This window comes from Branchiostoma belcheri, unplaced genomic scaffold (assembly GCF_001625305.1).
Source record: "Branchiostoma belcheri isolate BF01 breed outbred unplaced genomic scaffold, Haploidv18h27 scaffold276, whole genome shotgun sequence".
Classification (NCBI taxonomy): Eukaryota; Metazoa; Chordata; class Leptocardii; order Amphioxiformes; family Branchiostomatidae; genus Branchiostoma; species Branchiostoma belcheri.
The window spans coordinates 58,844-80,027 of NW_017803883.1; the positions used below are offsets into that span (position 1 = coordinate 58,844).

Consider the following 21,184-nt stretch of genomic DNA (forward strand, 5'->3'; position numbering starts at 1 on the left):
CACAACTTATCTTTTCAAAAATAAAACATAAAAATACAAATAGTCTGCGTCGGCTGGTTTGCGCTGAAATTATACTCTAACTGCTAATCATCAAAATCAAACTAAGTCAATCACTGATTAATTTCATACTTGTATACCTAATTCTTACATTTTAAAACATATCATACCATACGTCTGAGTTAATAATAATAACTGTAATCATGATATGATAGAAACTAATAGCCCCTGATTCAAGAAAAGGCGCTCATACACAAAAACAAGGTACAGGTTTAGCCGTTGTTAAAACCTGTATATATTAGTACAAATGCAGAAACTGTTTTTTTTTCTTTTCAAATTGCCTGCAAGGCCAATTTGATCGTCGATGGCCAGCTAATTTCTCTCGCCAGTTAATACCCCTTTAGGCTGATTTCCACGATTTGTTCAGCTTGCCTCTTTTGTTACCTTTCTCTTCTACAGAAAGGCGATTTTAGCGAGAAATATTCTACCTATTCAAGAGCTCCAATATCATAGCCTTTTTTCTATTCTTTAGTGAAAATAATATGAAGAAGATGTAACCGATAAAGAAACTTCCGGGGCGGACAATCTATAGTTGATACCTAACGTGTGTATCTTGTATGAAGCTAAGATACAGATTAGTAAAATAAGGACAATGTGGCCGTTATGGTTTGTAGACCATTATTTTGCCAATAACGTATAAAACAGCAGAAATTTTAAGTTGTACAACTTTAACCACAATGGCAATGACAATGTTTGCAACACAGGTATTACCACACGAATTAGTGCTGAAGCCAGTTAAGTTAGATATTTTGCAGGGTAGTTCAATTCATTACAATGTATGAAGCTTGTATGGAAGGAGGGCACCTTGCAATGTCTGTACAAAAGTTCCCATAGCTAGCTACATCAACCTACACCTACAGTAGTTCCAAGCCAACTGGTTACTTTGCCCTGGTTAGAATGTACATGATAGAGAAGGCATAAAAATGGTCAACACCAGTGAATACATCTTTGAAACTATACATGGCCACTAATAGATGAGGTCATTGTTAAGTCTTACTTTGCTTTGCTCTGGAATATATACACACAGTAATGATGACATTGAAAGTCTGTGCATCAGGATGAGCGATACGGAATCTGACCCGCGGAAGAGTGAATGACATGCGGAGTGGAGTAGACGCGATCTAGAGTCAGTCAATCAAGCCACAGACCCGCAGCAGGTTTTGGTGTGACTCTTCCCAGTACTTGGACTCTAAGAGCTTCTTCTTGTATTTTGCTGCTTTGTCGAATTCATGTTTAGAGTGTTTCAACGTGTCCACGATCTTCTTTGCCCATTCTTTTGCAGCTACATCTAGATCGGACTCCCTCACGCTGGTTTCTACAATCCTGTGCCTAATATCTGGATGGCACTTCTCCTCCTCGATCAAATCCATGATCATGTCTGCCAGGCCTGACTTGTCAGAGATGAGTACCGGGATGCCTGCTGCGATGGCCTCCAGACCAATAAGTCCAAACGGCTCGGCACGGGACGGCATCAGGACCAGGTGGGCCTGCTGCATGTCCCGAGCGATGTCCTCTTGGGTTCCACACGGCAGCAGAGTGGGTTTGATCTTACCACTGTGCAGGTTCTCCTCCAGGATACTCTTGCTCGCATCCCAGTCATCTTCATCTATCACGCGAACATGCAAACTGACGTTTGTGATCTTCTCTGCGACCTCCCCCATGGACCGTGCTATCAGGTCATGGCCTTTCAGCTTGTCCATTTCGGTCACTCTCCCGACAGACAGCGCTAGCACGACTTTCTCTCCTCCTCCTGGACTAACAGAGATGGCTTCGAACACTGGGGATGGTCTTGGGAGAAACAAAAAGTGCTGGCGTGGTTTGCTGTCTCCCAATGACTTGTACTTCGTCTCGAAGTAGTTGTAGATCCTTCTTCCCAAGGAGAACACGGCATCTGCATTTTTGGCATCCTCAAGGATGTCTTCCATCTTTGTCGCCTTCTTAGTTCCCTTGTAGTACTCCGTGTCTTCTGGCATGTCGTGGTTGAAAAGGATCAATTTTGCACGCTGACAACGGTCTTCTTGTATCCTCTTCGCAGCTTCACTTGTAACATCTACAAATCCCACTATGCACTTCAGATCCCGTGGTATGTCTGGGTAGTGAATAATGTGGTAGTAGGTCAACCATTCCAAAGAAGGCGTCCTCTTGTCCCTGGGGTCTTGAATAGGCAGATGCAAAATGACACCATCATCTTTGGCACACCTCTTGTCATCTTCTGATGCTTGCAGTGCCGTAGCATGAACTGTAGCACCATGCCGTTTCAGAAACTTTGCCACCTGACGGTTTGTTGTAGAGGGACCTCCATGGGAGGTACCGTACTCGCCGTTAACCAACAGAACAGACGTGAACTCTGCAAATGAGAAAACATTATCTTATGACTAACTTTGGTAACAAACAATAAAGTACATAATAATGAATGAAAGAGATTTTCATCGGTACAATCATATGTCCATATACATCTAGCCAAGTACGCAAGGTACTCACTTGTCCTCTGCACCTTTGTTGTTGGATCACTGCACTCTCCACCGCTGACAGTTACAGCACTGATGGTGTACTCAGTTCCTGCTGTTAACGTAGTGAAGGTGTGTTCCAGTGGGTCTCCAGTATTCACACTTACAGTGGGAGCGGTGGGACCAACATTCTTATAGATGCTGATCCTGTAGCTGTCTTTGGTTCCAGCTGCTTCCGTCCAGGTGATCCTGATGCTGTTTTCTGTCACTTCGGCAATGGTGATGGGGCCAGGTTTGGCTGCATCTGGAGAAATTCCATCATATTTCAGCACTATCTAAAACCAGAGTGGCACTGTCTGGCCCCAAAAAATAACCGAGCTGTAAAGAAAGTACAAACTTGGATACATCTATTCAAATTCAATACAGGGTAATGGTACTCACTTGTCCTCTGTGTCTTTGTTCTTGCCACACTGATCTCCCCACCACCGACAGTTACAACACTGATGTTGTACTCAGTTCCTGCTGTAAGACCAGTGAAGGTGTGTTCCGTTGGGTCTCCACTATTCACACTTGCACTATTACTAGGAGCAGTGGCACCATCAGTTGGAGAGATGCTGATCCTGTAGCTGTCTTTGGCACCATCTGCCTCTGTCCAGGTGATCCTGATGCTGTCTTCAGCCGCTTCAGCAATGGTGATGGTACTAGGCCGGGCTACAGCTGCAGATATTGGTATGATGGATAAAAACTGTCAATGCGTCTATAACATTCAGCGTCACCTAAAATTGAAGTTAGACTGCCTGATGTCAAAAGTATAGCCTAGCTATAAAATCCATACAAGACGATTAGCTCTCATCCATATAATTGCTGTAAGGGCATCCCAATAAACTGAAGCACACATCAATGCATCAAGACAAATATAGCGCAGGATACTCACCTGTCCTCTGTGTCTTTGTTCTTGCCACACTGTTCGCCCCACCACTGACAGTTACAACACTAATGGTGTACTTAGTTCCTGCTGTCAGACCAGTGTAGGTGTGTTCCAGTGGGTCTTCAGCGTTCACACTTACAGCAGAGTTGGGGACACCAGTGTCGGGACTGATGCTGATCCTGTAGCTGTTTTTGGCTCCATCCGCAGCTGTCCATGTGGCCCTGATGCTGCTTTCTGTCACTTCAGTAATGTTTATGGCACCGGGCTGGGCTACAGCTGCAGAAATTGAAATAATGGAAAAACTGTTAATGCTTCAATCACATTTCAGCATTATTCAAAACTAATTTAAAAGTGGTAATGCCTGACATCAAAACAATAATCAAACTTTGAAATGGCACATCGATGCATCTAACCAAGTACAACGCAGGGTACTTACTTGTCCTCTGTGTCTTTGTTCTTGCCACACTGCACTTCCCACTACTGATAGCCACAACACTGATGGTGTACTCAGTTCCTGCTGTCAGACCAGTAAAGGTGTGTTCCCGTGGTTTTCCAGGGTTCACACTTACAGCGGAGTTGGGGACACCAGTGTCGGGATTGATGCTGATCCTGTAGCTGTTTTTGGCTCCAGCCGCAGCTGTCCATGTGGCCCTGATGCTGTTTTCTGTTACTTCAGTAATGTTTATGGCACCGGGCTGGGCTAAAGCTGCAGATTTTGGAATGTTGTAAAAACTGTCATTATTCTAATCGCATTTCAGCATCATTCAAAACTCAAGTTAGATTATCTGGTATCAAAAGTATAGTCCATAGCACCTAGACAAATATAGCACGAGGTACTCACTTGTTCTCTGTGTCCTTGTTGACGGAGAACTCTTCCCCCCACCACTAACACTTACAACACGGATGGTGTACTCAGTTCCTGCTGTTAGACCAGTGAAGGTGTGTTCCAGTGAGTCTCCACTATTCACACTTGAACTACGAGCAGTGGAACCATCAGTAGGAGAGATGCTGATCCTGTAGCTGTCTTTGGCGCCAGCTGCACCTGTCCAGGTGATCCTTATGCTGTTTTCTGTCACTTTAGCAATGATGATTGGACCAGGCTGGGCTACAGCTGGAGATATTGGAATGATATAAAGATGTAAATGCATCAATCACATTTCAGCATCATCTAACACTCGAGTAGTACAGCAAAAAGTTGCAAACTTGTGACGTAAGGATAATGCACTTGTGAAAATTATTGATACATCTAGCCATTCAAGTACAACGCATGGTACTCACTTGTCCTCTGTTTCTTTGTTCTTGCCACACTGTTCGCCCCACCACTGACAGTTACAACACTAATGGTGTACTTAGTTCCTGCTGTCAGACCAGTAAAGGTGTGTTCCCGTGGTTTTCCAGCGCTCACACTTACAGCGGAGTTGGGGACACCAGTGTCGGGATTGATGCTGATCCTGTAGCTGTTTTTGGCTCCAGCCGCAGCTGTCCATGTGGTACTGATGCTGTTTTCTGTCACTTCAGTAAAGTTTATGGCACCGGGCTGGGCTACAGCTGCAGATATTGGAATGATAGAAAAACTTTTAATGCTTCAATCACATTTCAGCATTATTCAAAACTAATTTAAAAGTGGTAATGTCTGATATCAAAAGAATAATCAAGCTTTGAAATTATACATCGATGCATCTAACCAAGTACAACGCATTATACTCACTTGTCCTCTGCGCCTTTGTTCTTTGAGAACTGTTCACCCCACCACAGACAGTTACAACACTAATGGTGTACTCAGTTCCTGCTGTCAGACCAGTGAAGATGTGTTCCAGTGGGTCTCCAGCGCTCACACTTGCACTAGGACCGGTGACACCATCATTAGTAGAAATGCTGATCCTGTAGCTGTCTTTGGAGCCAGCTGCCTCTGTCCAGGTGGTCCTGATGCTGTTTTCTGTCGCCTCAGCAATGGTGATGGGACCAGGCCGGGCTACAGCTGGAGGCACCGGAACGAATTTCAGCATCAAGTAAAACTTATGTGAAAGGGTAAAAATCATACTGTGCGTTTAGTACAAAGGAGGGTACTCACTTGCCCCTCTGATTCTCACCCCGGTTCCGTTTTCTGTCACTTCAGCAATGGTGATGGCAGCAGGCTGGGCTACAGCTGGAGATATTGTATGAGATTAAAGTTATTAGGTTTGACGTTTCCCATTACCTACTGTCTACGCCAAGTGAGTTGTCATAGTGCTGAAAGAATACAATGTTTTCTACAGGGACATGCCTCCTAAACTGAAATCTTTTATAAAGGTATACGTGATTGGCTGCTTTGGGTCATTGGCTCTGAAGTCTGCAATCAGTTAAAATACGATTATTGCTATCAAACGGATGTATCCGAAACATTTCTTTCACAGCATGACTTCATCCATACCTTGCTTCGGTCGCTTTCTCATGGGGCCACTATCGCTGGACTCATCAGCATGCCGCTTTTTGGATTTCCTCTTTCCACCTGTAATCAATGTGAGGTAGTTAGGAAGTATAAGCTATGTGATTTTATGTTAGACTATCTCGGTTGGGTTAAGGCAGCCTATGGCATACTATGAGTAGTATTTCATACATATGCCTGTAACTTTTGATAGCTTGGTCGCACCACAACTAAACTTCACACAGTTCTAGTAGTACTTGAAACACATTGAATAAAGGTTATTTTGTTTTTACTACTTCTGGACTTTTCGGTTAAAAATCAACATTTTGGTTAAAAAACAGCTGTTCACTTCATGGCTTTACGCGCAAGCAGTAACAACACCATTCATCATGATATTTTACAAGTAGAAAGCCAACCCCCTATTTATTATTTTTGTCCGAGGCTATTTTGTTTAAATGGCTGGTATATTGTTTTTTTTTGGGCCCAAAACGACAGAAACAGCTATTTCTCTGTCATTTTTCGTTAAAAAAATCGCCACAGTTAAAAAATATCGACTTATATGCAAAATAGCCGGGTTTACAGGGGAAACATACAAATGACCGCCGGTAATTAACCCCGAATTCGAACACGAGTTCTATTCGACTGACGTCATATCGAACATGGTGGAACATGATTCGAATTCGAAGCAAGTTTGTGGCCATCGTGCAGACACACGCCCGAACTCAAACATGAATATCAGCCTAGGCCGCCTTAACCCAACCGAGATCATCATACACATTTGAAGACTCAAAGGCAAAGAAGCATTTGGGTCATGGTACAATTTTTTTTACCTTTCTTTGGTTGTTTCTGAGACGCTTTGCTCCTGTCATTCACAGCTTCATCCGCTTGTTTAACCTGAGTCGTCTCTGCAATGGACATACGACAAGACTTAGCTAAGAGTTTCATAAAATCCATATGTTGAAACCACCACCCCCAACCACAACATGGAACCGAACAGGAGATAAACTAAAGGAAACTATGGATAAATAAGTATGCCTAGTGGAATAAGGTATAGTGATTTTATTGCTTCGACTCTCGCTCTCTTGATTGAAATGTACATCTAAATTGATATGTACAAGCTATGTTGGATACCTGTAGGGTTGTTCATATCGGTATGATGTTGGACTGCTTCATGCGTTCGTGACAATGTCTCTGTGTGTGATTCTTGTTGTTCCGCTAAGCATTCCGCCATGGTTTCCTCGAATTCGTCTGGCTCCCCTGAAAAGAAAATTTGTACGGATGTATTACATGTTATATCATACCGCGATAACGTTCGATAACGGGTTCCTGTTGCATTCCAAAACGTGGTCCATTCCAAATCATGATTTGGAATAGAATGCACCTGCATTCCAAAACGTGGTCCATTCCAAAACATGATTTGGAATAACACGAAGTGGAATGCCTGTTGCATTCCAAAACGTGATGCATTCCAAAGCATGACTTTTCGTAATCACGTGTCTGGGGGCGGAGCCTCGTACTTAGGGGGCGGAGCTTCGAACTTCTGAGGGCGTGGCTAAATGATACGTGTCTGGGCATGTTTTGTAACGCTTAGCGTAAAGTTGAAATATTCCCATAAAACTAACCATCCTACAAGAAAAGTATTGATGTTTTTTTTCTTTCAGTGACAATATATTACGTGAAAATTTCCTTCGAGATCATTACACTCAATAAATTTACAATTTATCATTTGGTGTCTGAACATAGCCATAATCGCGTTGAAAAAAGGGGCGTCAAAACATAAGGCTGTCGTAACATAGGGCTGTCGTAACATAGGGCTGTCGTAACATAGGGCCGACCCCTTATAGCTACAGGCTGTCAGACGTGTAAACTTTAATGATGAAATGGGAGTCTCAAAATGTCACACGCGCGTTTTAGAATACCTGTGTCAACTATCTAAATCATGATTAACGTCAAATATTTCCCAAAGTTTCAAATTGGTAGCTTTTGCCCATGCTGTCGGCCTCTATATTTTGACCTTCTAAACCTCCTCGGTGTTAGTCACGGCATGCCCGTCGGACACCGCACACAACTATGCTTCGGCCGTGTACTGGCGGTAACCGGAGCATGGCTCACACGCAACTGTGGCGACCATCCCTTTCACAATCTAAAAATTCATCAACAAATGTTCAAACTCAACAACTCCACACAAACTGTTGTTGTCGAAGCCCTTTCCCAAGCCCACATGTCTGAAGCACGTTTTGGAATATTCCATTTCGTGTCTGAAACATGTTTCGGAATATTCCATAACGTGCCTAGAGAAAGGACATGAAATGGAATATTCCAAAACATGTCTGGAGCACGTTTCGGAATATTCCATATCGTGGCTAGATATCCCATATGGGCCGTGGAGACCACATTCTTACAAAATTAGGCTTATTTGCGTAATTTAATGACACAAAGTAATGCTAAATATTTACAAACTTCACTTAAATATCAAAAGTTTTAACTATAAATGAAAGCTCCTTGCTATAAATTACGTTCTCTCTTCTATGTATAAACAACTATCACGTGATTCTATTAGCGTGAAAATAATGAGAAACGGATGCGCGAGCGTCCGACCATTTAGGACCGCACACTGATGAAGATAAACTCAGACCAGAACCAGACTATGGAACATCATACCAAGAACATTATCGTACTGTTCATTGACGTCATTTTCCCCATACAGCTCGAACGTACTAATACCTTTGGCACGCTAAGTTCGACGACATGTTCAGACAAGTAAACACGACGTGATTTAACACAGTATCTGTATACAGGCAGCCAACGGACCAAATATGGAAACTTCGGAATGAATAATTAATCACCACTCCTGTCAATCATTTGTGATTGACAGCATGGCCGGTCACGTTTTAGAACATTCCAAATCGTGATCCAGCTGCGCCATATGATTTGGAATACAACATGTTGAATGCCTGCTGCATTCCAAAACGTGGTCCATTCCAAATCATGATTTGGAATAACACGTTTTGGAATGCAACAGTTCCGGACCGGGCTCCATGGCTTCCATAGAATTGATTCGAACGCGTTTCGCCCTAACCGCGTGCGCCGCTTTCGAACATTCGAATACAGAATCCGAACGTTGGAACTGGTGTTGTTGCATTTGAGGGTTTTTTGCTCATCGTGCATTGAAAGGCGTGTTTTCTTGGGTGAGTATGGCATAAATAAAATACAACACGGTGTATTCCACATTGCCCTCGGTATCGGGCCTCGTGCGATACGGAATACCCCGTGTTGTATTTTACAATTACAGCGGAGGCCAGTTTGACAATTTCATTTTCAACAGACTTACGAGGTAATATGTTCAGTTCTACGCTATTGTTGATTTTCTAAATACAGTTTTTAAGAACACGTAAATATCTCAAAAATGATGATATACATAATTGCATGTAGACCCAATCACTGTAGTGTGATATCGATTTTTTAACAGATGATAGATGATAGAATGATGTGTTGAATTAAGTATTTCAAAGCTAAGATTAAGATAGTTAAGTTTTGGGCCTTATAGCTTACCCGACTTTCCCGAATCTTCATGATGTCCGGTGAACCCACTGTTCCTAGCTGCCGTGTCGTCTGTGGGCAGGCTACTCTTACCACCGCCCTTACTCGAACGGTAGTTGCCGATAAAATTCTGAATCAGCATTACAGATAACATTACTGATAGATAGAATTGTATCACAATTGATTTTTATCATATATGGTTTGATTAGGCAAATGCCCTTGCATATGCAATATGAAATAACGTCTTCGCACAGGTTACATCAATAATTTGGACTAAATCTTCTCACTTTTTACATCACTAAACATTTTTGTCCTGCTTATACTAAGCTACTGATTATCATCAAAAAGACAACGCACCTTCACTTGGTCTACAGTTTTCCCGCTCTCTTTCGCTGCTTCTTGTATCAAAGGACAATCGTTCTTCGCCTTGGTCATTCCTCTTTCTTCATAGAACCGGACAAGTACAGGATCGTATCCCTTCTTACGTTTGGAGACTCCCTGCAAACACGTACACATGAAAGTGAGTTTTTCTTGAGAGAGGATAAAACAAAGCCATTCCATCAAGCACACTTGAAGATATTGTAGGCGGCTGAAATTTGAGCTATGCAATAACAAACGTACACGTCTCAGATAGGTCACATGCCTATTTCTGAATCACCTATAATAACCAGAAGTGGGTCATGCAAACTGCTTTTGTAGCTGAATGTTTATACGCAATATTGACCATAGTTGCAATAAATCTCTCTCCAGCCTGACAACACTCAACAGGAAGGAAAAATCAGAGGATTTGAAATGTTAGCATCTGAACTACAAACAGAAGGATCAACTTTTTACCATCTTCAAATGGTAGTTTGTTATTTGTATGTTCTTTAGAGATCCCTTATTTTGTATCGTATATTAAGTTTTATAGCGACTCACATTATTTTGTTCTTGAAGAAGCCTCAGTATTTCTTTTCTACCATTAATGACTCGTTCTTTCTCTTCTTTGGTGTTTGCAGTTATACAGCCCCTGGTGTCCTCATCTGCTGCGATATCCTTTGCCGTTCGACCTTTCTGTAAATTAACATGTGCAGACAACACACTGTCAATTTGGGCTAAAGAATGTTGGAAAAACGAAGCCAAGCATGTCTTGATGCCTCCTCCAATCAATGGTGATGGAACATCTACATAATCCCCTATTTAGTAGGTGCAACAGGGCCCGAACACGAATATCAGCATATGCCAATTTGGCTTTTTATTCCTCCAACTTGCAGTTTTCCCCTTGCCCCAGACTGCTGCTTCCAAGTAGTTTGCACAATGGTAAAAACAGAAATATATGCATATAAAGTAGATCGTTATCAAAAAAAGTTTACTTTTTTTTTTTCAAAAAAAGTACTTCGTTTTTTGACCTTGTTTTTTTTTTTTTTCAAAAAAAAAGTAGTTCAATTTGTTATGTTGTTGGATTGTTGAAGAATTGACTGACCTTGTTCCTGATGCCGGTATCAGCCCAGTGCTGCAGCAGTATTTCCGCGCACTTTGGGTGGCCCCGTCTAGCTGCACCATGGAGGGGGGTGTTTCTCTGTTTGGGCATTGGCAGGCATGAAACAGTGTAATTTTTTATCCTTAATATTGTCAAACAGCAACCACTATACATGTCTAACTTACACTGCTCACTCGCTGCGAGATTACTAGGATCCATTACCTAACCTTTCCTCTCCAAATCGTACCAGTCAATCTGTATCTTACCAATACTGAATTCCTTTTTTATAGTGAATGCTAAGGGTAGTACAAAAATTTGAAAATAGAAATTCAACCGAATTGTACATTATGACACAAGAATATACATTCTATTACAATCAACACCTACCCACTTGTCCAGTGCGTTCACATCTGCACCAGCGTTCAGTAAAGCTGACACAGTTTCATGGTTGTCAGTCAGAGCTGCCCGGTGCAGAGGAGAACTTTGCTAAAAACACATTAGATAGTCTTCAGTATGACAACAGGACAGACAAAAGTGCACTCATGTTGCTGAAATGTTAAACGGTAGTAAGCAAATAAACCCATATGCAGAAAATGGATGTCAAAACTTACAAGTTGTCATTGTATCACAACAGTCAGTCTACCTACACAATTGTCCCGTGCGTTCACATCTGCATTAGCTATCAGTAAAGCTGATACAGTATCACGGTCGCCATTCTCGGATGCCAGGTGCAGGGGGGAATGTTGCTGTAGGACAAGCACATCAGCTGGTCTTTAGTATGTAAATAGGATTGACAAAGGTGTACTTACATGTACATTGTATGTTACAGTTAGTAGTCAGCACATATACCCTATGTAGTTGATGAATGTCACATCTTACATCTTGCAGAAACATTTCTTGAATGTAGTGTACTTACTTTCTTATTCTTTGCGTTCACATCTGCACCAGCTTTTAGCAAAGCTGGTACGGTTTCATGGTTGCCATTCTCGGCTGCCCAGTGCAGGGGAGAACTTTGCTGTAAAACACATCGAATGATCTTCAGTATGACAACAGTACGGACAAAAGTTCACTTCACGGTTGGTATCAGTTTAAGCAGTAGTCAACTCCATGTAAATGTCAAATTGTACAAGATATTAGTAAATATTTCTTGTATCACGGTAGTCAATCTACCTACCCTCTTGTCCTGTGCGTTCACATCTGCACCAGCTGTCACCAAAGCTGATACAGTTTCATGGTGGCTATTTGCAGCCGCCCAGTGAAGAGGAGTTCTTTGCTGTAAAGAACATCAGATGACCTTTAGTATCACAACAAGAAAGACAAAATTCCGCTAATGTTGGTAAACTTTAAATGGTATTCAGTAAATAAACCGCTATGCAGCTAAAAACCTTTCAAAATGGAAAAGGAAGAGTCCTGGAATCAGAAGAGTCAATCTACTTACCTCATCGTCCCGTGTCATCGCATCTGCACCAGCTTTCAGTAAAACTGACACAGTTTCATGGTAGCCATTCTCGGCTACGGCTGCCCGGTGCAGAGGAGTTATTTGCTGTAAAAGAAATGAAATGGTCTTCAGTACCTTTCCCATATGGTCTAGTGGTTAGGATTTGGCGCTCTCACCGCCAAGGACGGGTTCGATTCCGGGTATAAGAAACAGGAAGAGCGAGTAGAAACAGATAAAAATCCAGGTCCCGGGCCGGGGTTCGAACCCACGACATCCCGCGGGCACCACATGCCGACGCTCTAACCACTCGGCCGAAAAGGTCTAGACCCATCGGCCGGGTCAGTTGGTAGCGCCTGTAAACACCCCACTGTTACAATGACAGCAGAACAAAGGCGCACTATGCCGGTAACAGTTTATATGGTGGTCAAATAAACTGCTATGTAGAAGATGAATGTCAAATCTTACAGAAATATTTCTTGTATCTCAGCCAGTCTACCTACTTTCTTGTCTCTTGTGTTAACATCTGCACCAGCTGTCAGTAAGGCTGACACAGTTTCATGGTGGCCATTCCGGGCTGCTAGGTACAGGGCAGTCCGTTGCTGTAAAACACATTAGATGGTTTAAGGACTGGCTGAAGAAAACTCATGTTGTTTCGTAGTAGACAAGATCTGGTGAATCTATTAAATGTTTTGGTTTGTGAAATGTTAGAGATATATCAAAGATAAACAGTGGTACAGCAAATCCCCATATTGTATGGGAAGCTGCAAAATGTTTTTTCCCGGGACATTGTGTAAAGTTTTCGAGTTATAAGAAAAAAACAATATCTCTCCAGAGAAAGAGAATTAACTGATAATATTAACCTTTTACAAAGTCAAATGGATAACATTCAGTCTCCCCCAGATTCCATTCTTGATGATTTTGACAACAAACAAAAACAACTAGAGTTATTGTATAATCATCGTTTACAAGGAATCTTAGTTGGATCCAACGCTCGATGGATGGAATTTGGGGAAGGAGTTCTAAATACTTCTTAAAAACGGTTCATAGAAATTATACCCGGAAAAAACATTCAAAAATTAAAGATATCAGATGAAACTTTTACCTCTGATCCTCAGGAAATTTTAGAAAAACAAGTTGATTAGAACTGTTGGCCATAAGATACGCAGTAATCAAAACTTGACTGGTTTATCTGTTCATGGAAGGCGCATTAAAATTTCTTAATATGCTGATGATACCAATTTCCCCTTTGCCCCCAAATTAGCATCTTTTATATATATTATATATATATGCATTTAATGCCCTTATTGATGATTTACAAAGTTTTCCCATCTTTCGGGTCTGTCTTTAAATTTTGACAAGTGTAAGATACTCAAAATTGGTCCTTTAAAAACACGAATTTTAAACTACCTTCCCATCTACCTATTCAATGGGTAGATGGGGAGGTAGACCTTTTAAGCATACATATACCTAAGGAATTGGACTCCATTATCAACTGCAATTTTGAACCCCGTTTAGCAAAATTATATAGATTATTATTCCCCTGGAAAGGAAAAAGTTTATCTTTGTTTGGAAAAATTACTATCATAAATTGTTTGATTGTTTCCCAGTTTACTCATCTTTTCCAGGTGCTCCCCTCCCCAAGTAAATCCTTTTTTAAAATCTATGAGAGACAAATATTTTCCTTTATTTGGAATGGGGGTCCAGAAAGGGTCAGTAGGAAAACAATTTATAACTCAATTGAAAATGGTGGTTTGAATTTGATTAATTTATATGCCTTTTCCCTCACCATGGATGCCAAAATTATACTTTAATCCTGATTGGTTTACCTCCTGGTCTTTAAGTACATATCTTTCTGTTGGATATGCATTATTTCCTTTTCTCCAGTTGGATAGCTTACAGTATCTGAAACTAAATTCTTTCTTATATGATATTGTATATGCTTGGTATAAATATCAACAGAAGGGCCCCACAACTCCGGCTGAGATTAGACAACAGCTTTTATTTATGAATTCTAATATCCTTATTGGTGAAAAACCTTTCTTTTCAAATGCTTTAAGAATTCTGTTTGTAAATGATGTTTTAAATTTAGATGGTTCCCTCATATCATATGATGAATTTCGAATTAAATATAATAATGCTTGTAGCCACATGCAGTATTTGCAGCTATATACTGCAATCCTCCCAAAATGGAAATCTACTTTGCTTGGTTCTTCATCCCTTTCAATTTGCATTCCAGCTCAATGTGATAATACCTGGCTTAGCAAAATTAAGATTAACTAGAAAGGCCGACATTTGCTTGGGAGCAAATACAGCATATTTCAGTCCATCTCCCTCCCACGCAAAAGTGGACTATTCCAAACTTACCCCAGTGCAAAACTGGCAAAGGTTCTCAAATAAATGAATTAGATACAGTAGTAGGTAATTGAGAACAAAGATGCAAGAACAAGTACTTTGAATCTCGAAAGCTTTACTAATCTTATTACAGGCATGCAAATACTAACAATGATGAGATTTGATACATTTTGAAGGTCTTAGGCACATAAGATTGAATGTGTGGGTCATTACGCATGACTTAGGTGCAATGTGACCTCAGGTAACCTGCAATGGAACACGTGTTCCATGGCCAATGGCAGATGGAACGGGCCATTCTTTAGATAGAACATGGAACGGGTACAACACTTTTGGCCCTTTTTTTGCTGAAAATAGCCATGAAAGTCCCCCAAATGAGTCATTTGGAAGTGGTGTATGCCCAATACGTGACTGCTATTCTGTAGACCCATGTTCAAGGTACCCTTATACCGAATGTCATATCATTTGGTTGTAATACCAGGGCTCAGGATCCAAAAATCAATTTTTCGTTGAAAAATGCCCCAAAAAACCTTCATAAAATTTCTTCAAAGGCATGTTTTTAAAAAAATGAAAAAAAACATCTGGGGTATTTGCCACTCTACCCCCATGCCAAATTTCAGGTCATTTGGCTGAATGATGGCGGAGTTGAATCCCTCTGAACGAGTGGCAGGAGGAGAAGGAGAAACATGAGGGAACACAATATATTTCATCCATACCATGGTATGGACTGAAATATAATATAACTAGTAAGGCCAATATTTGCTTTGGAGCAAATACAGCGATGGGTTCACCACATTTTACGACATGGCAGGGAAAGAATGGGAAACACAAGGGAAAACAATGACTTACATTGATATAACTATAATATGAAGTAAAATACAACTAAAACAACAGTTGGATAGCTATTCCCTACTTTATTGGTTAGGATTTTTAATTGCATAATGCAAACTGTTGATTTTCAAAATAAAAAAAAACGTACCATGCCCGGCATTCCAATGCTGGAGCAGGAAAGCTTGAAATACCTACCAAAACACTTGAATACAGACATACTGTCAGTATGGAAATGCTTCTGTGCAGGTGGAAATGGTCTGTGCAGGTGTTAATCAAGTTAAATCCCAACAGCCAATCAGCAAGAAGTATAGAGGAAAGCTGCATGCCTATTGGTTGATGCCCTGCATTCCATTGTCATGACTCATGCCCAAACGTGGTAAACAAGGCACACTAATACAGTAATACATTTGCTATAACACAGCCAAAAAACTCAAATAAAACCATTCTAAAAGCCTGTATCACAATAATTTAAAAAACGCCTAGGGGTATTTGCCCACTGTACCTCCATACCAAATTTCAGGACCTTGGGCCCTAAAATGAAGAAGCTGAATCCATTTAAAAAATGGCAGGAGAAGAAGGAGGAGAAGGAGAAGGAGAAGAAACATCAGAAAAAGCAATATGGTTTCACCACACCACTTCGTGGTGTGGTGAACCCATAATAAAAGTATGTATAAGTTCTTTTTAAGGTCCTATAATTTAATAGATTGTTTGCATAATGTTCAGATGTCATGGCTGTACCTCTTTGACACCCCAATGCCCTGGAGACTAGTCTACACTTCTCTTATACATTGTACCATTGATCCGACAACAAGGTTTTTTCAATATAAAATTGCTCAAAATTTTTACCAATAAATAGGTTATTGTATATCCGGAAATGTATAGACAGTCCTTTATGTTCATTTTGCCATGAGGAAGAAGAAACCTACCTGCATGTCTTTTGGGAGTGTCCGCATTTAGTTTCTTTCTGGGATAAAATTGAAATATGCTTCCATCAACAAACTGGACAAAGACTACAGCTTAATTCTTTTAATGTCATTTTTTGTAACTTAAATTCAGAAGCCCCTGTTATAGGTAATCTTGTGATTTTATTAGCTAAAAGATGCATTTATAAAACAGAAAGGCCAACCATGTTACTTTTCAATCTTTTCTTAATTATGTAAACTTTTTTCATGCAGTAGAATATTATATTGCTGCAAGAAGGGAAATCTGCAGAAGCATCGTGGCAAATGGGGTACTTTATTATATGAGTGTTTTTATTTCATTATCAATGTTATGATTTAAATTATAAATAATTATTATGATCAGTGATTTTTTTATTATGATTATTATTGTTATTATTATGCTTATTATTATGATCAGTTATGAGTCGAATTATGAATAATTATTATGATCAGTTATTACTATGATTATGAGTATTATTGGTACTATTATGATTATTTTTATAAATATGATCATTATTTGTATTGTGTAAGGGATGGTTCACTACAAGACGGGTGCAGGTAAAATCGGCTAGGTTGATGTTTAATGACGGAAAAAAATACGATGCTGCAGCAAATAGTCACCACCCGAATGAGTTGATCAAAGATTGCATACATATATATTAAATAGCCAACTTAATTTTGCATTTCTCTAAGACCTAATAGAAAATGTGATATCCGCGCGCGTGCACCCGGTCCCCCCTCCGCATTATGTCACACTTCACCACTATATATGAACAATATTGCAAGACATGCTAACAAACCCAACGGCCAGTAGCATTAGGGTTGACTCCCTCCGCTAACAGCTGCTTCACTCTGCCCGTGTCTCCTTCCTCTGCAGCTCTCACCAGCTCCTATAGCGGCGGTAGACGTCACAGGAACAGGACAAACAAATGTCAACACTTACATCATCATTAAACTAAACACTTGGCCAAATGTAAAGGATTGAATGGATGAGAAAACACACCCATAGATAACAATAAGCATTTTGGTTTGATTGAAAACATGAGTTCCACGATCTCATACCTTCGCAAAATGATGTTAACCCTTCTGTTTGACGAATTGTACAATATTAATCATTGATTTCGCAAATAAGAGCCTCATTTGCATGGATTACATCAGTTGATCATATTCTCCACCCAACGACAGCCTTATCTTAACAAAAAAGGCTACTCTAGCACTTCTTCATAAAGTATGCAAATGAGGCCATAATTTGAATAAATTATCTTTACTGATGTTCACCTTCACTTGATTTCCAAATGTGGTAAGTAGTTATAACAATTTCCCATTAATTATGCAATTAAGTCCTCAATTACATAATCTATATCCTCAGATAATTTTCTCGTTCTCAATTACATGTCACAAGTGTTTCATAGTCCTATTATCGAACGAAGCAGATTTATAGAATTTTCCTCATTAATTATGCAAATTAGCTCCTGATTTGCATAATTGTCATCTGATTATGTCAAGCATCACTTCAGCTACCTACATACAAAAAAACTACAATCCGTCACCCAGTTCTTGAGTTATCCTTCTTCGAGGATTTTTAAACTAACGCTCCTGCAGTTCCAGAACAAGCTGCTAGGCCAGTAGGGGGCCTATGTCTTTTCTTCCCTACCCCAACCAAAATTCATGACCCTAGCATGTCCAGATCGCAAGATATCAAAACCAGAAGTTCTGCTGCAGTACCAACAAAAGCCGCCAGGGGGCCCAAAATCTAATCATTTCTAGGTCTTAATAAGACCTACCCACCTACCAAGTTTCATGACAATGCATATTTAGCTTCTTGAGTTATGCTGTTCACAGACAGACAGACGGACAAACAAACGGACAGACGGACAAACGCAACTGAAAACATAACCTTCTTGGCGAAGGTAACAACGCATATTCAAGCCTGTCTTTTCAGTATAACTGAGAAGAATGATACTCTTTATTTCTCAAGAGATTCAAAATGTAATGTCACCATGAAAAGAAGGTTTGCAATGTAGATACTGTAACTCAGGGTTTATCAAAGATAACCAATAATTAGACATCAGGCATATGTGCATATATATATAAAGATTCTTAAACGCATCTTGAAGAAATTTATTCATGAAACGCAATAGTCTATCCAGATTCTGATTCGTGCCTTCCTGCCATTTCTCAAAGCATAGAATCATAACAAGAACATTTATATAATAAGAAGACGTCTATCCTACCGCCTCTTCCTCCCGTTTTGTCCCGTCCATAGCTGACCGTGCTACATACAGAACCTGCCCGGTGACACCTGATGCAGTAAGACCTGCTAGATTCCTTTCCTGTGTCGCAGAAACACATCGTGACAGACGTTAAGAACCTTCATGTTGAAAGCAATGGAACCACCTTATTGTTGCCTATTAACTACAACCATCGCGTGAAACTTTCACCAGGACATGCCTTATTTACAGGTCTAAAACGTGCCGAAGGAGCGAAAATATCGTGATTTTGAATACCATCAAAGCCATCGAAACATATCGTCGATACTTACTAGTCCATTCAGCAGCAACAGTCTAGCTGTATGCTGGAGAAATACGCTTAAATTTCTAAGTGTTCGTCCTTCATACCCTCCTACTCTTGTCAAGGGCATCTCTATACACACCTGTAACTTCCGGGTTTACCTTGAACTTTTCCAGACGTGTCTTGGGACAGCTTGACGACCTTTTCCTGGTCTTTAAGACCTCTGCAAGGTTCTCAAACTTCTTAGTAACCGAAAACTGTTGGTTTTGACGTCTCAATACGCACAGGCGTGGTCCCACGGCGTCTTAAAGAACGAGCATGTCCATTGCGCCCGCAGGTGAGAAGACAGATCTTAGTTTCGGTAGGTCTCCCATGATTCATAGCGCGCGCGATGACGTACTCCGTCTTGACGAGGTGAATGACCTCAGCACGATGTGCCGGGATATTGGCTGTGGTTAGTGTGGGACGTGCACATTGTTAACCATATATAGCGTGTATATCTTAGATGATTGTCAACCTTATATAGTGTGTATATCACAGATTGTTGTTAAATATATAGCGTGTATATCAAGGGGTTTAAGCAGCATTTTCTTTCTTCTTTAACGTTAAAATGCTCGAGCGTCCTTGTTTTCTGACACATCTAGCTACAGCTATGGGATTTCTCCGCCGAAACACCCTACATACATGTGTGTCCGGCCACCGTGGTTGTCTACCACCTTGCGAGGCATAGTAGAACTGCGCGCAATGCATAATGCAAAATACTCAGTACCATAGGACTTTCTTAAACCCATCCTTTTCTTTCTTGTTCCTTCTTTGGCTACGTAATATCTAATTTGTATCACACAAAGGTGCAGAGAAAGGTAGGAAACTTGTGAAATAAGCCAGCTAGAACTGATAGACGAGAAATCTATGATAAACACTTGTACCTGTAACCCCCTATACACCAATGGACTGTTCAAAGTGACGTCAGGACACCAGTACCGAGATCGGTTACTAGTATTCCTTCCTACGCTATTTTTGGCTCAAGGAGTCTTAATAGCCAAGTTACTAACAAGACGCAGTGCCAGGTGGATACACGCCCAAGTAACGGTGCCAACTTGACTGTCTTCCGTCTTGGCAGTCCTTGAGTCAAGCAGCAGAGTCTTAAAGTCGCTGCTGGGATCTAAGGAGCGGGAGAAGTGCGAAAAACCGGGTCTGTTTAGAAGAGAAGTTTTCCAGGCCTGTGCGATCAGAAAGCTGAGTTTGCTGCAGATTTTTGTTACCAAACTCTTGAGCTAGTAGTATTGTAAACACAAGAAGTTCCACTACCTCATACCTTCGCCAAATGATGTTAACCCTTCAGGTTGAAGAATCATACAATTTTAATCATTGATTTCGCAAATAAAAGCCTCATTTGCATGGACTGTATCAGTTGATCATATTCTCCACCCAATGACAGCTTTATCTGAACAAAAAGGCTATTCTGGTACTTCCTCAAAAATTATACAAATGAGGTTATGATTTGAATATATTATGTTTATTGCTGTTCATCTTCACTTGACTTTCAAATGCAGGAAGTATGAAATTCACAGCTGTTACAACTATGAAATTATAATTTTCTTCATTTACATAATCTATATCCTCAGATAATTTTCTCGTTCTCAAATGTCACAAGTGTTTCATAGTCCTCTTATCGAACGAAGCAAATTTATAGAATTTCCTCATTAATTATGCAAATTAGGTCCTGATTTGCATAATTGTCATCTGATTATGTCAAACATCACTTCACTTACCTACATACCAAAAATCATAACAATCCGCCAACCGGTTCTTGTGTTATCCTCCTTCGGAGAATTTTCAACAAACACTCCTGCAGTTTCAGAACAAACCGCTAGGGGGCCCAAACTCATGTCACTTTTTCTTAGCTCAAGAGCTATCTACCATCCAAAATTTGTGACACCAGTATGTCCAGATCATATCATGAGATGTCAAAACCAGAAGTTCTGCTGCAGTACCAACAAAAGCCGCCAGGGGGCCCAAAATCTAATCATTACTAAGTCTTATCAAGACCTACCCACCTACTAAGTTTCAGGACAATGCATAGTAAGCTTCTTGGGTTATGCTGCTCACAGACAGACAAACAAACAGACGGACAAAGTCGTTATCCTCTCTGCATTTGAGGATAGACTCACGAGTTAGGATAGGTCTGGTAGCCAGGTTATCGCTTCGGGCGATCTAGTCATATTTTTGACACATCAAAGTGTCGGAATCACTTTGATACCTTGTGACACTGTTTTTGC

General features: G+C 40.6%; 1 protein-coding gene and 1 long non-coding RNA gene across 2 annotated transcripts; both read right to left on the bottom strand.

Moving 5' to 3' along the window:
• Positions 1–415: 415 nt before the first annotated feature.
• LOC109472443 lies at positions 416–12,278 on the bottom strand. Its single transcript, XM_019772227.1, has 21 exons — positions 12,274–12,278; positions 12,010–12,103; positions 11,752–11,850; positions 11,483–11,581; positions 11,223–11,321; positions 10,839–10,934; positions 10,295–10,429; positions 9,734–9,874; positions 9,389–9,506; positions 6,968–7,093; positions 6,667–6,741; positions 5,843–5,920; positions 5,504–5,578; positions 5,141–5,410; positions 4,711–4,980; positions 4,274–4,543; positions 3,869–4,138; positions 3,439–3,708; positions 2,946–3,221; positions 2,539–2,808; positions 416–2,404 (listed from the first exon to the last, which is right to left on the bottom strand). The coding sequence occupies exons 1-21, from the start codon at positions 12,276–12,278 to the stop codon at positions 1,185–1,187; spliced, it is 4,356 nt and encodes a 1,451-aa protein (XP_019627786.1). The 3' UTR covers positions 416–1,184.
• Position 12,279: 1 nt separating this feature from the next.
• On the bottom strand, positions 12,280–17,272 carry LOC109472460. The gene is made up of 3 exons (XR_002140374.1): positions 17,195–17,272; positions 12,774–12,872; positions 12,280–12,378 (listed from the first exon to the last, which is right to left on the bottom strand). It is a non-coding gene; the product is annotated as an uncharacterized LOC109472460 (long non-coding RNA).
• Between the last annotated feature and the right edge of the window lie 3,912 nt (positions 17,273–21,184).